Source organism: Vanessa atalanta, chromosome 21 (genome assembly GCF_905147765.1).
Source record: "Vanessa atalanta chromosome 21, ilVanAtal1.2, whole genome shotgun sequence".
NCBI lineage: Eukaryota > Metazoa > Arthropoda > Insecta > Lepidoptera > Nymphalidae > Vanessa > Vanessa atalanta.
In genome coordinates this window covers 4,379,235-4,394,423 of record NC_061891.1, presented here as the reverse complement: position 1 = coordinate 4,394,423, position 15,189 = coordinate 4,379,235, and the positions used below count along the sequence as shown (strand labels likewise).

General features: G+C 33.7%; 1 protein-coding gene across 5 annotated transcripts in view; it reads left to right on the top strand.

The window, feature by feature from the left end:
* LOC125072184 (AF4/FMR2 family member lilli) overlaps positions 1–15,189 on the top strand; it is a 208,551-nt gene that overhangs the window by 110,926 nt on the left and 82,436 nt on the right. For all 5 annotated transcript variants that reach the window (XM_047682709.1, XM_047682706.1, XM_047682707.1 and 2 more), the window contains exon 3: positions 5,309–5,540. In XM_047682709.1, the coding sequence (XP_047538665.1) occupies positions 5,309–5,540 (232 nt within the window). The remainder of the gene's footprint in view (positions 1–5,308; positions 5,541–15,189) is intronic.

Genomic DNA, 15,189 nt, shown 5'->3' with positions numbered 1-15,189 from the left:
CAGCGGACGTTCCTAGAAGTTACACCTGGCAAAGGCTACGTGACGTCGTGCCACTATCTTGATGTACCGCACAATATTTATTTAAATAATTAACGTTAAATTTATTGTCTTGTAATTGTACGCGATGTGCGGAGTAGTGTATGGGGTTGTTGGAAGGGTGCTTGCTATCTTCTCAATTTATGGCTGCGTAGTTATTCTTAATGTATTTTATGAAGTCAGGAGAGAAAATTCACCACCTGATGTTAAATGGTCAACTTCATCTTCGCCTACAAACACGGGTTCTGTAAATAATTTCTATAATAACATTCCACAGTTTTTTTAGTTGAAATTTTGAAATAGTCAAAAAAACATTGACGAAAAGGCATATTACTCAAAATAAGATTATTTTTAAGTTAAAATGCGTGGACTCAGAGTTTATTGATAGAAAACAAGACAGATTTATATACATTTAATTGAATTTTATTGAACATACCCTGTTATTAAAATGGTAGAAAAGATGTAACATGACGATTTAATTGTTTTATAAGTCTACTATTATTACTATGTACTACGATTTGAATAAATAATATCGGAATTTTAATGTAAAGCACTTTTAATATCGTCAACACCCATTTAGGACGTTATGTCCCTTGTGCCTGTAATTCCGTTGACTCACTTCCATTCAAAACGGAATACAGCACTACAAAGTACGGTCGTTTAGTGGAGAAATTGCTAGTGGGTGGGTGGTACCCTATTCCCTACCAGATATTATTTATATCGAAGAATATCCTCAGTTAAAATATGATGAATGTTATCAACTTCTCTCTCTTGTCTCTTCTCGTAATTTTAGTAATAATATGATTTTTTTTTAATAATTATTCTCCACAATCGTGTTGTTCGTGCCTTTTGTGTATCTTATAATTTGGATTGATATTATTTTAATGTGCCTGCATGTTTTTATTGCCAGACAGCATCACAATCTAAATGTTAGGTAATAATATATTAAACTGGTTTTAGAGTTACGTTTATCGTTCTAGGTTTTATTCAAATTTGCTCGTATTCGAGATAAATAACATACATTTGCTAAGTTACAATTTTTAAGCAATATTTGCACTGGAAATAATTTCATGTCTCACGTGCGAACCCTTTTCTTTGGCGCGGTTCCAGCGGATTGAACATCGTATGTATCTTATTACCTATTAGTATATACGTATCCGTATATAAGCTGACAGCCCTTGATTTAATAGCTTGTTGTTAAATGAAAAAATATCACAGAGTAATCATATAAATTAAGAAGATAAGAGAATAATCATTTTTATTTATACAATGGCATATGACTTACCACCAGGTGGAGTGGCCACCTGGTGGTAAGTGGTAGTGGAGTCCAAACGCGAAGACGGCCAGTACAGTCAGCGAGAATGAACTGCACTAGTCGTCTTAACCATGATGACCGACACGCAAGATGCCTCTTCACGCCTCGTTTGAAGGCACCCAGGTAGTTTGTAGTGCCTTTCATTCTCACAACGGTACGAAATATAATATGTATATTATTTAAATTAAAAATTAAATTAACAACCTGTATATGTTCAACTACTGGGCAAATTCCTTTTAAGAAAATGATTTGGAGCCTATACATTCACGCTGGTACAATGCGGTCGACTGTATACACTTGATTTCATCATACCCTTGCAAGTTTCCTCGAGATGTTATCTTCACCGCCGATCGCGAGATGAATTAAAACACGAATGTAACTTATTCAATTATTTGTAACAATTTTATATTCAACGGTCAATATAACACTATCATTTCCATATTTAGTCAATGCTAAAAGTACATTACGGCGACGAATTTTCATTTAAATTATTAGGTCAGTTTGTTAATACGTCGGTTTATAAATGAGATTATAATTTAATTTGATCAACCGGTTGCATTAATATTATTACCTTGACAAATAAATAATTTTCGTAATACAAATAAATATTTTTATTAAATTAAAGTATCTATTTGCAAGTTATCCAGAAAACTATGAAATGAAACAAATGGTTAATAATTCGTTTATTATAGGAGAATATTCCAAGTTACCGCTTAGACTTTATCTCATCAAAATCGGTCACGCAAAAGTTATAAAAACTTAACAAATTTGTACGTACGCTACGTACATATTTGTTTATCATTTTTTACACACATACATAGTAGATAATAACTGTTGTACATAAAAATAAATAGGATTTCGATCACGTTATTTTTCTTCCGTTAACATTGTCAGACTTTAGGGCTTTTTTAGAGTACTTCATGTTATGGAACAAATTTAAAGCGGATAAAACCTCGGGTCACACCTACTCGTTTGTTTATGTTTAATCTATGCAAAAACATTATATTTAAGCTCGTTTTAATCATAATAATTTGTTCTTTATATTGAAAACATTAATCAACTAATATCTCATAGCGGAATCGTATCATTCCCATGGCTTAATGCACGGTAAATATGGCGTGAATCAATACGTTTCAAACGCATATCCTGCGCGTTTCAATTAAAAGCATTGCAGCAGACGCTGTAACTAATCCATTAAACGTATCGCTTATCTCGTCGAAAATAAACATTAACTGAATGTCGGTAGTGAGGTTATAATAATCGATACTAGACAGATAGTGAGATAACGCGTCGGTCACACATTTGTGTGTTCTATGATATAGACTCTTGTTAGTATTATGCCTTTTATCTCTTAGGTATGTATATGTGCACGGCACAATACTATCACTACATATTAAAAAATCGTCCTGCCACGAATGTCCGTTATAAACTCGAAAACTACAAACGGATTTTAATACGGCTTTCACTAATGGACGCAGCGATTAATGAGGAATGAGCTGATGATGATTCTTGAAGTCGGAAAATAATAGGCCAATAGGGATGTGTATTATGATATAAACGTTATTCTTCTTATTCTAGACCCTTATTCTTCCCTTGCAAAGCCGGGTCTTATAGCTAGTTTATTATAAGCAGTACATGCCAATATATGGAACGCGTCTTTGTTCCCACCGCTGAAATACATTGTAGTTACGAACCTATTCTATTATTCTCCTCTAGTGCTGATTGGTAGAATCCCTGTGAAGGAATTTCTTCCGGCACGTGTTAGATTCATCGTGATGTCTGCCTTTACTATTGTTAGAGTTGGAGTTGATTCATAAACGAAACTCAAATTGTGCGAGTGGGAGGTTTCACTATCATAATTTGTTTGGTGAATAAGTAGGTTCTAACATCCTTCTTAAACAAGATTAAAACCTTCTTTGAGAGAAATTTCTAAGTTATTACTGACCAAGACGTATTTGATTTAATAGCGTACGTATCCTTGATTTTATAAACGTACTAAGTATATGAAAAAGCATTGATACCAATTTTCTTAATAAAAAAATAATAGGTATACATATGTTTACTGTAAACTAATATTAATTTAAAATCAAATGAACTACTTGAACTTACTAAAGGTATCGTATGAAAAACCTAGACCATGAATTATTGCTTGGGTTAAATTATTTACTACAGCGTGTTTCAAATGCAGGTGAAATGAAAACTAATTGTTATTCTGACTGTGGTTGTAATCCGAATTACGATTTACATTAATTAAACTAGATGATTTAGTTTGAAACAAAAAACTGTTGGGTTTATTTATAAATAATTAATAATAATATTTTATAAACTCGATGCCCGCCCAGCCAAATAATGTTGGTTGCCACGTTTTTTAATGTAGTTATAATAATAACATTGTTAAAAACATATTTCGTATGAAGTGTGAGTATACCATTTGTATTCAAGTACTCCCGCAAAACTATAACAATGTAAAAACAACATAAACAATTAAAAACTAACATATTTCACAAAATAATTAATTAGTCTGAAGTTACGATTCAACAATATAAATTTCCTAATATAATGAACAGCCTACGGTAAGAGATAAAATTGACATTTGAATTACCAGAAGTCAATATAATTGATATCACACGCCTTCAAGCACAATAGCTCCGACCCATTAATCCCTTACAATAATCGCTTTCCAGCTCTTGAACGGTGAATACTATAGCAAATAGAGCAACGGTAGTGGTAATTAGTCAGATATTGTCCGATAACTAAGTCATTCGACCCAAATCCGTAGCAACACGGTCGGTAATCACAATAACCGCGATTGCAATACAGCAATACAAGTATAGCAATGCAAGTGGGATACGGCACGGAATTCGACTAATCCATTAACCTTTATATATGTCCGATTCAAGATTGAACGTGCTATTAATATGTACGATTTTCGTGTTTCAAAACAAAATTGATTTATATTGTAACTAAATAGTTGATACTCATTATAACTTAATACAGACGTTTACGTTATGGCAGCTGCTACTTTTTTATAAAGAATATTGTTTTGTTTTTTTTTTAAACTAATATTTGTATGAACATTAACGGAAATGGGTACACTTTTGCTTGAAGGTAAAATTGTTTAACGAGGTCACAATTTTAGTAAGTACTTTAGTAAAGCGTCATTATGAATTGTCACATGTTAAATAAATTTCTGCCACATTTGTATTCACGAACGGACGTTTGAGCAACGTGTTAGAATAATATTCATTAATAGGTAATTACTAGCCGATAATATCCTTTTAATTATCTTACTCAAGTTCAAGTAAGTAAGTTAATTAAAAGGATATTATCACTTGCGCTTTATGCATTAAACTTGGTCATAAATATTTTTTTTAAACTTCCGAAAGTAAATTCTGTACTCTGTTAGTACTGTTAGTACCTACTTACTTACTTATGATGTTTTCCAAAAGACCACCCACTAAATGGAAACGAGTAAACCATTGCCCTTACAAGCTTTTGTATCATTGACCTAATATACTACATACTCCTTACAAAGTACACATTTCACTTGTTGATAAGAAGAACAAACATCTCTTCGGTTGTATCATCGTCGTGCTTTGTAAATTCCGTTATGTTATATAACAAGGAGAGCAAATATGCCTTTTTGGAAATAGTACGAACTAAGTTCGTATTTTCTTTTTTTTCTTTTAATCACTTGAATGTGTATACGCCCCTAGTACGCGTTAATCAGTTTTAAGTCTATCTTTACTTTTTCTAGTTGTATACAATTATGTCTGTATAAATAAATAACCTTAAAAGTAACTTCTTTTTATTGTATGAGCTGCTGCCTCTAGGAATTCTAATCCTTGTATATTTATATAGAAGTTTATTTAAGGATATATTATCATGAATGAATGATTGTCCAATGACATAATCAGATATTGTATTTGTAATAAAATAATCATATCATCGTTTCAGGTACGACAAGTGGGAACGGGGCGGGGGCGGCGGCGGCGCGGGCGGTGCGTGGGCGGGCCGCGAACCGCGAGACGGTCGCGAGCCGCGCGCCGAGCCCCGCGACACACGCGACCGTGACACGCGCGACCGCGAGCGCGACAGGGAGCGCGAACGGCAAGCGCGCGCGCACCAGATGTCGCACGCGCACGCCGCCGAGCCCGATGCCTCGTCACTCTTCCCTGCACCATTTAGAGTAAGTACTACTTGAGCTTTTATTGTAATATGCTGAACATGTGGCGAGAACCTGTCACGTCTGTTTCTGAAATACTTGCCCACTTTTATTGCGTTCTCAACAAAGCATTTAGCTGGTTGGAGTCAACTATAGGCTACCTAGTCTGGTATTCGTTTCAAATGTCGCAAAAATTTTATATAATAATAATATAAATAATTAACTTTGGAATATATGTAGTTATATGGAAAATAGACCTGCATTATTTGAGCTGAAAATAAAAGGTTATTAAATAGAAGAGATTGTCTGGCTAGTACCGGATTACACGAGACCGGATTCCCGATTTGGCAACAACATTCGTAAATTCAACTCGTTGTAGGAAATAAGCTGACAATGCAGGAAAGTGCTGCGATGCTGTTTCTATCGTACAATTAGATGCAAAATTATAATTAACTTCCTAGCCTAATTATATTTCGTATTAATTACGAATTTTGACAAAATGTAACAAATTTTGTTAATCATTGTTTGGAAATATTTTGAAAGATCGAAAAGAGTGACTTCGATCAAATATATCGCAAGCATACTATATTATAACTTCATATTATATGTATAACAATTGTTTTACATATATTGTCATTTATACACTAAGTTTCGATTTAAACATTACTTGGAAATTATATGGATATTTTAATGTAAATTTGAAACGATTATTTAAAATTGTGCACATGCTAATATACTAAAAAAAATATGACGTCAACATTTTATTACAGTTTACCTTTGAATTTTTGATTGGACAATGTTTTCAAATGATACCTCGTATTAACACACACATACAACACAGCTAACATTGAAAGTGATCGTCATAATGGAAAAGTTGTAACTGTTATTGTCTACAAAGTTATTGTCACATATTTGTAACAATATCTCGCCATTAGCGAGCATCTAACTCGTAACAAACATGCAACCGTTTAAACACGTAACTTGAAATACTCTTTCGTTTGCAAACTTCTTAGAAGCCTACGTTCGCGACTGTCGTTACAGATCGCGTGACCGTCCCCAGTAAGAATGAAGTATGTGATTTTATGTATATGTTAGTGCGAGTCGCAGATATGTCTGTTCGATAGCCGGTGCTCATTTAGTTTAATGAGATTTCTGATAACAAACGCGCAAACCCGTCGGCCATTTTAACTAACGGACACTAAATGGATTCGGCCGAGCAAACGCTAAGTGAGTTCGAGGCCGCAGTTGTTTACGATTTGACGTCGGTAATTACGCTTATGTTCCGACGGAACGCGGAGGAAATTGTTGCCGAATGATTTACTTGTCCAATATTTACATTGGTGATAACGAGAGTGTTTCTCGGCTTTGTTGTTCTTACTATTTGTCGAGACTATTTTCATTCTAATGTTTACGACGTATCTTAAACGCTGTTAATATTTATGCAGGATATCCTTTGTTCGCGTTTATCTTTGGGATGAAAATTAAAATGAATTTGAATTGTTATACGGTGGTTAAAATAACTGTGAAGTAACAAAGTGGAGATATCATAACGTAAAGCGGTCGGCTTATGGGCCGGCGCGGCGCGGCGCTGGCACGACCCAGTTTGTGATACATAGCATTGCTCCGAGCTCGCATAAACACACATACAACTGTAATTAAACCTCACCAACGTCTTCTCAAAACTATTTCAACTGCAGTGCTGCCAGCTCTTGCTTGTTGCTTAACTTTTACAACTCGTATGGCTGTTAATTGTCCTTTAATTAAAATATGTTAGTTATTATCTTGTTGCATAACATTTAATTATAAAATTTATTTGGTCTATTTTCAAAACCAGTCAGCGTAGGTAACACCTACTCGAGTATTTTTTAGAAGGGTAAATCAGCCAGTGTAAATACATGCACAAGGGACATAACACCCTAGTTCCCGAGTTTAGTGGAACATATACGACATGAGAGATAATTATTAATTATTACAGTGCTAACTTAGACGTACGATAGTAACCATTTACTATCAGATAGCTCATGTGTAAGTCTAAAACATAAAGTACATTCATATTCATATCGAAAACTGTCAAAAATTTTATTCAGAGCTTATTAGAAACTGAATTGCGGATGTAGTACTACAGGCGGATGTACATCACTCAGGATGTTTATATTCACTTCCATGTACGATGCGTGATGATTTATAAACACATTTAGTTTGTCCAGATTTGATATCACGACCATTGAATAAGCTGACCATGTAAGCTAACCGCAGGGATTTTAGGCATAAATTCGTATTCGAAAAATAATCAAGCTTAAATACATAAGCGCTGTGTAAAACTCATCGTACAGCGTAAGTGTAACTTAATCAACGAGATGTTCTAGTTGCATTTAAATTGTGTGTTTAGTACAACCCGTTCCGTTGTCAGTTGCCACACAATGTGTTTGCAGAATCTTAAACGTCTTCTTGCTTAACGAGCTAATAAACAAACGAATATCTCGGTAATAAATATTTAGAATAAAGATCTTAATTGCTTTGAGGGATTCAAGTAAACTTGTCTGCGATAAGCGTAATGTAAAACAATACATGCACACCGTACGTTGAAAATTATAAGTATAAAGAGGATTCTAGGAATACACTTGACGTATTTGTATTTGAAACTGAGTGCCCCGTTGTTCTAGTCACGTAGTGGTTTAATATCACGGATATCGAGGTCATAGGTCAAATTGGTCAATGAAAAATGTTTTAGAAGAAGTCTTGAAAGGTCGAAAATAGTAAATGAGACGTACGTTGTATTGATGAAGATTGTTGATTAAATAAGCTTGTATTAGCCCAAACAATATAAATCATGGCTATTTTTTACTAATTTCTATTACATTATAATATACTTAATGTCGCAATCGTAGTAAAACATCGACAGGACTCAAGATTTAAAAAATAATGAAAATACCTTTATTGTCTTTATTACAACTAAAAGGTAATATGTATATGTACTTAAGACAATATGTGGGTTTTTATTTTGTCTTACGATTTTTAGGGTTCCGTAGGTACCCAAAGGATAAAATAGGTCTCTAGAACTGTCTGACCGTCTGTCACAACACAGTGCATACAAGGCTGAATCTTTATAGTTTATTATTACAGCAGATATTTTATAAAGCATGTTTCTATTTTAATTTTACTTATTCAATTAAATCTCGATTCAATTCAGTTTATCAGAGCAATTAATGTCTATCGATAAAAACTCGATAGGATATAAAGTAATAGTTTATTTGTAAGTTAACAGAGGACGGACCGCGAATGGGTTTAAGTGGACAGCAAAGCGTTATCGAGTTAAAATCGATTTTAACTGTTAAATAAGGTTTGAATGCGAGTATATCGCTCCTTAATTATTTTCGTTCAATTAAAACGGAATGTATGACCGGTTAAAACGATGTTCTCATCGTATCAATTGTTACAACATATTTATGTGCGAGCCGTTATGGATCAGTGGATAGATTTGACGAACTTTAAAGCCCGAATTCTAGATCATGGCTTAATATCTGGACAAGCAGCGTTGAATTTTCGAGTGCTTAATTTGTGTTTACAGTTGATTTCGTATTCGGAGCTAAATGAAACCTGCATGTGACACGTGTATCCACTAAATCTTTTTAATAGAAGAATATGTGCCCCCAGTCGGAATATATTCAGTCTGTTAATGTTGACTGTTTATTTATTCTTTGTGCTTTACAAAATAATTTTATTATGTATCGTTAAAACGAGTTTTATAATTTTTGACGTCTCATTTTCTCGTTTAATGTTTATACCTGTTTCGAAATCACCTTGACAAGGCCATTTCGATAAATTCCGAAGTTTCCGCATACTGTCATGCAACTTCAACGTATTTAATTTTACTGGTCGTTTACATAAATGAATTACCTATTTTAGTCTTTTAAAAATATACCAAAGAAACATGAAACGCCTGCTCATTTATTTAATTGGTTGGTGGTTCAACTGCTTATGTAAGATTATTATGCAGTAAATATATTATCTTAACTGGCGTTAAAGTGCTTTGAAGTTATAATAGTGTCAATTGTTATATAACTGTTTCTTAATTTGGGTCCGTCTGTATTTGATCGTATATAACGACATTATTAACTATGGTCTGTGAAATACCTAATTTAACTGTTAAATCAGCGACTTGATTTCGACGCGTTCGCAAGATTATGGAACATGTTTTTTTTAAATTGTCTATAAGAAAGGAAAAAGGCTTGCCACCTGTTGGAAAGAATGGCACTGTAAGGGATAATAAACTTCGTACAATCCAGCTCTAAGATGTTATGTCCGTATTTCCTGTTATTATACTGGGTGACTCACCATTCGATCTAGAACTAGGCAACACTTTACTGTTTGGCGGTAGAGTATCTGGATTGCTCAGACTAACGGGCACAAAGATAAAGAAAAACAGACTGTTTTGAGAGTTACAACTCCCTAATTAAAGCATGTGAACGATGTCGCGGGCACATCAGCTCGTAAAAAATTCTAAGTGGCTATTGTACGTGAATTACGAATTGGCTGTCACGAATCTCGGACACTATTAATTTCGCGGTTCATTAATCATTTGCATGCCACGAGGTAGATAGCGGGGGTTAGGACGTAGCAGTAAGGGGCATAATACAAATACAATATACCATTGTAATGCTGTACGGCGTCTAGACGGCCTCATTACTACCCCCCCTACCCGTCATCCCCACCCGCTCCATATACCGTCGTCCTTGCGCAGAAAAATATTCTTTGATAATCATATTGTCTAGCGTACAGCTTTTATTTAGGAGCCGCTCGAGTACTTTACGATTTAATAGGAATGTCTATTTATCCTTCTATTCTCTCCTTATTGGATTTGCTTTTGTCCCAGTGTGTATCTAATGTTTTGTTTTTATTTATATCGGTTCGAAATTAACTTGTTAGCCCATTCGCTTTCTGTTACATTTTCATAATATCATCATTATCTTCATCATTGTCGTTACCAAAATCATTTTTCAATACTTATTACTTTTATATTTGTATTCGCCCCAGTGTGTACATTGGTTTTGGTGATATGTTATTTGCTCGCAACTATACGCGAGTTTCAAAGCGGGTATTGTCAGATGCATTAAACGAAAAATCCCTGAATTGTCTCATGATTTAATATTGTACGGTGGTTTGATTCTGTTTCATTAAAACCAATCGACAATTTACAAATGTCTCATATTTCTATCAATTAATTAGTTAATCTCCAGTTAACTCCTCATTTAACAATTTAGACATTGTTACGAATAATCGGCAAAATCCGTTCGACTAAAGTCGCTAAGTACGCTGTAGAAACATAAGTCTGGCGACATAAAATTCTACTCAAGACGCCCTAACGTCTTGTATATGGCGCAGAGTTTGGAGCATCGTAGCCGTATCTTAAGCGTTATAATCCCTACGTCTCAGCCTTATAGCTATTACCGCACAGTTTCGGGTTGCCATGTGATGTCGATGATATTGTTGTTTATGAATATCGTCTAACCTCATGTTTGTGTTAAATTTTTATGAGCCCGTTATATTGTTTCGTTATTCATAGAGCTAAGCTTAACGCTGTTTTGCCGTTTTTGCGGATGTTTAATTGTATTTCTAAACTGATATATGGCTAGTAACAATGTACGTACAGGATATATGTGAGATATGTCCTGTATGTACATACTGACTTAAGTCCTCCTCCCTTTCAAGAATAGATAATAGAAAGGCTTGGTGCTTATTTTGGATGGATTAGGTTACAATATGAATTATTAACAAAAATAAATGAAAACTTTGTAGCGTAAGCCCGGACTCAAACTCATAACTCGGTTAAGATTTACGTGTTCTAGGCACTGGATAATCTTTGGTATAATTTAAATTTAAATATGATTAATTAGTCTCCTAACCATTTGCCTTTAATGACGCATTGATGTTTGCTTGTAAATGAGCATTAGGTTCTCTATTTACGTGTGCAACACATTTGTCTGCCTCGTGGAGTCGTGGCCCACTGCGGCGGCCGTTGACTCCACGCACACCATTTATCACAGCCCGGCCGCTGAAAACGTGCACAGTGCGGACGATTTTACTTACACCATTGACATATTTATGGCGACGAGAGGAGCTTTACTCGGCATCCAGTATCCACATACTGTTGCTGTTGGAATGATTTTATTGAATTAATTGGAAGTTCTGTTTGTGATTCGCGTTTGCTTGTGGTTTGTATTTTTTCTTTGAAGAAATAGGTCACGACTCGACCAACCGAATTCATTTTATATAGCTTTTTTGTTTTATTTTTAAAAGTCTTACGTACCTCAAAACGACTAATATCGTATATAACATCGAGGCGAATTTATCTTTGCATATTTTTCCCGTGCAATGCCACAATCAAAATGAAACGCAAAAAGGTCAATTCATCAGCTAAGAGGAAACTGAACAAAGAATATGAAGCTTTAAACACGAAGAATAACCAGTGCAAGAGACAAAGCCCCACAACTCATCATAAAATATTTTTGGCAGATATAATAAAAATTTTAAATGACTCTTTCGAGAGTGAGCTCAGACAATAATACCACTTTGTACATGTTATTCAAGTTATTCATTGTGTTAAGAGTTGTTTTCTCTACTCGTGAGTTATTTGTAGTTGCAGCGAAACTGCTTGGGCGGGTTAATGATATTGCATTCGTAATTAATGTTTCAAGCGTTAGGTATAACTCTTTTGTATTTTTCATTTGTAACAATCGTTATTATGTTTTGTGTTCAGATCACCTAATTTCTTAGCTTTTTAATATGTTTTTTATTATAGATTGTATAATTGTTTATTATTATCGTGTGTTGTCAGAATATTTTGTGCGCGTCTATGGTATTTTTCTAACGATTTACGTTTAATTCTTTACTTTAAATTAGTATTTACTGATTAGTAAGAAGTATGACGCAAATATATAGTATAGATTTATTTTCTTTCATGATTAAATGTACATTTATCCATTTGATTTTAATATATGATATTAATGTCATGATCATTTATATTTGTGATGTTCATTCGTGTCCTCTTAAAGTAAGGAAAGCTGTAGGCGTTGCGTCTATTTTCTATCCGATCGCATATTCATGTTTGCACACATTTTTGCAGTATTTTATATTTGTTCCAAGCACATATATATATATATATATATATATATATATATATATATATATATATATATATATATATCTACATATCATCGCAGATAGTTCGTCTTTCGGTCAAAGAAATTGTAAGTAAAATTAAAAAAACAAAGCGTACAAAAAGAGTTCTTAAAAAGTATTCGCAATTAATTATTTAGGGCGCGTATTGTTGTCTGATGAATCAAGTACTGACTAACGAGTGCTATCTTTAACTCAATAACGTGTGTAATATTCACGAAGTGAATCTTCGCGTTATATATAGCACGGCACTAGACGTTAGTGTCGAAAATGAGACGTAAACATTGTCAGCCTTGACTTGGAACGAACGCTTCGATTAATATTTGATAACTAATTTATTACATTATATATAATAACAATAACTATACACATATATCTTAAGCTTATGTAACTATTATGTAAATAAAGGCATGTTTAGTATGTGAGAGTGTTATTAAAGGTGGATTCATTTGATGTGCCTTATTGATCGTTTCGATGTGATGAGTGTTCAGTATGGTTTATATTACGATATTATATAATTAAAAATCAGTACAATTTTTCATTGATTGATGGTCACTTTAACCTTAACACTTAAAGCCTTTAGGATTAATATAGCCTGATATAGCTTTCAACATTATTTTATAAACGGAATATAATAATAAAAAAAAAACATTTTGTAAATGTATTTTGATAATTAATAAATATATCTAGTAAGTAAGCACAGCCTGCAATGCCCCACTTCTGGGCTAAGGCCGTGATAGATTCCTATTCGACACGTGCGATTAATTCCTTCACTGCGAACCACGAGATGAAAAACGAATAAACGCAAATTGAACTCATATTAATTGATTGGAACTTATCTTGGTTTGAACCCCCAATCATCTGTTCAGATTCACGTGTTTTAACCACGGGACCATCGCACCTAAACATACCAAATAATTTTATAAACTTGTGATACGAGTTCACTATTAGTAACCGGTCACAGAGTTGCCAATGTTTGATTTACTAATTTTACAATATTATTTTATAGACGACCTCTGTGGTCGAGTAGTGTGCACACCGGTTTTCATGGGTACGCCACTCCTAGGGTTTCGTACTCCCGGGTTCGATTCCCGGCCGAGTCGTGTTAGAAAAAGATCATTAGTTTTCTATGTTATCTTGGGTCTGGGTGTTTGTGGTACCGTCGCTACTTCTGATTTTCTATAACACAAGTGTTTTAGCTACTTGCATTGGGATCAGAGTAATGTATGTGATGTTGTCCAATATTTATTTATTATATTATTAATTATTTATTGTACACGATTGTCGTCACTTCATCGGAGCAGCTAAAATAGAACATTATTCATTGATACGGTTAGCTCGACCGTGTGTTGTAATGTTGTTATTTCAAATGTGAATCAGACAGACTCTTCGACCGATTTATAATAATAATTAAATAGTATTAGTATTTTTCTCTTGTTTTTACAACAATAAACGCAATGTCACGCTCGATAGGTGCATTAATATTCATTCAAATTAAAAGTTATTATAATTTGTTTATTTTGTAAGTAAAAATGAATGTCAATTAAAAACATAAACGAATACTATATTCACAAAGAGTCGGCATTGAATCTTTTGTTGTTTTTTTATTATAAATATTTGCATATTTTTAATACGATTTATGAAAATATCATTGATTGCTGTAAATGGAATTAAATAAATGCTTCCTGTGATTACGACAAGGTTTTAAACTGAATATATATATATTTTTAAATTCACTTAAAATTTATCGCATTTCATAACGGAAGTGTTAAATTCGGAGATTTTATCGAAATGATGGCGTTCTCCGCATATAAGTCCATTTATGGAATTTCACATTAAAGGGTTTAATTGTGCATCAAATGAAAGTGACGTACGTGATAATGTCATCATCATTTAAAAAATAATTACTATATAGTAAAAAAATCAGGGTTATTCTGATTTGTTGTTGACACCCTTTTTCATGACTCTCCTGAATATAATTATCGCTAATCGTATATATATATTGCGATAGTCGTAGGTCTTTATTTGCATGTGTCGTCTTCGACTAGATTTTATTTTTGTTTATGAATTTATCAAACCTTATTGCAATTCAATTTTCAACCAATTCCCTCCGATTTGTCTGAAACTTTGCGTTCAATGTGCTTTTGACAGTACAATACAATAATTTTCTTAAATTTATATACATATTTCATTTACTAAAATCCAGAAAATACTGTTGGGTAAAGATTTATTATGAATATTATGTCATTACCTAAGAACAACTAATAAACCAATGAAATTCGTAAAACGGCATAAGAGAATGGTTTTTTATCAAACGCTGTTCAAATCGTAATGAGCGACATTGAGCGCATTTATTTAGGACGCAGTCCCGCGCAAGCGATGTGATGTGCGCACGGCCTTGTGATACGTATGTGGACTTGATAAAAAATAATGAGAGACCGCATACGTATACATAAAATCACAAGGAAAACTTTGTTAAACATTTAAAACATGTTTA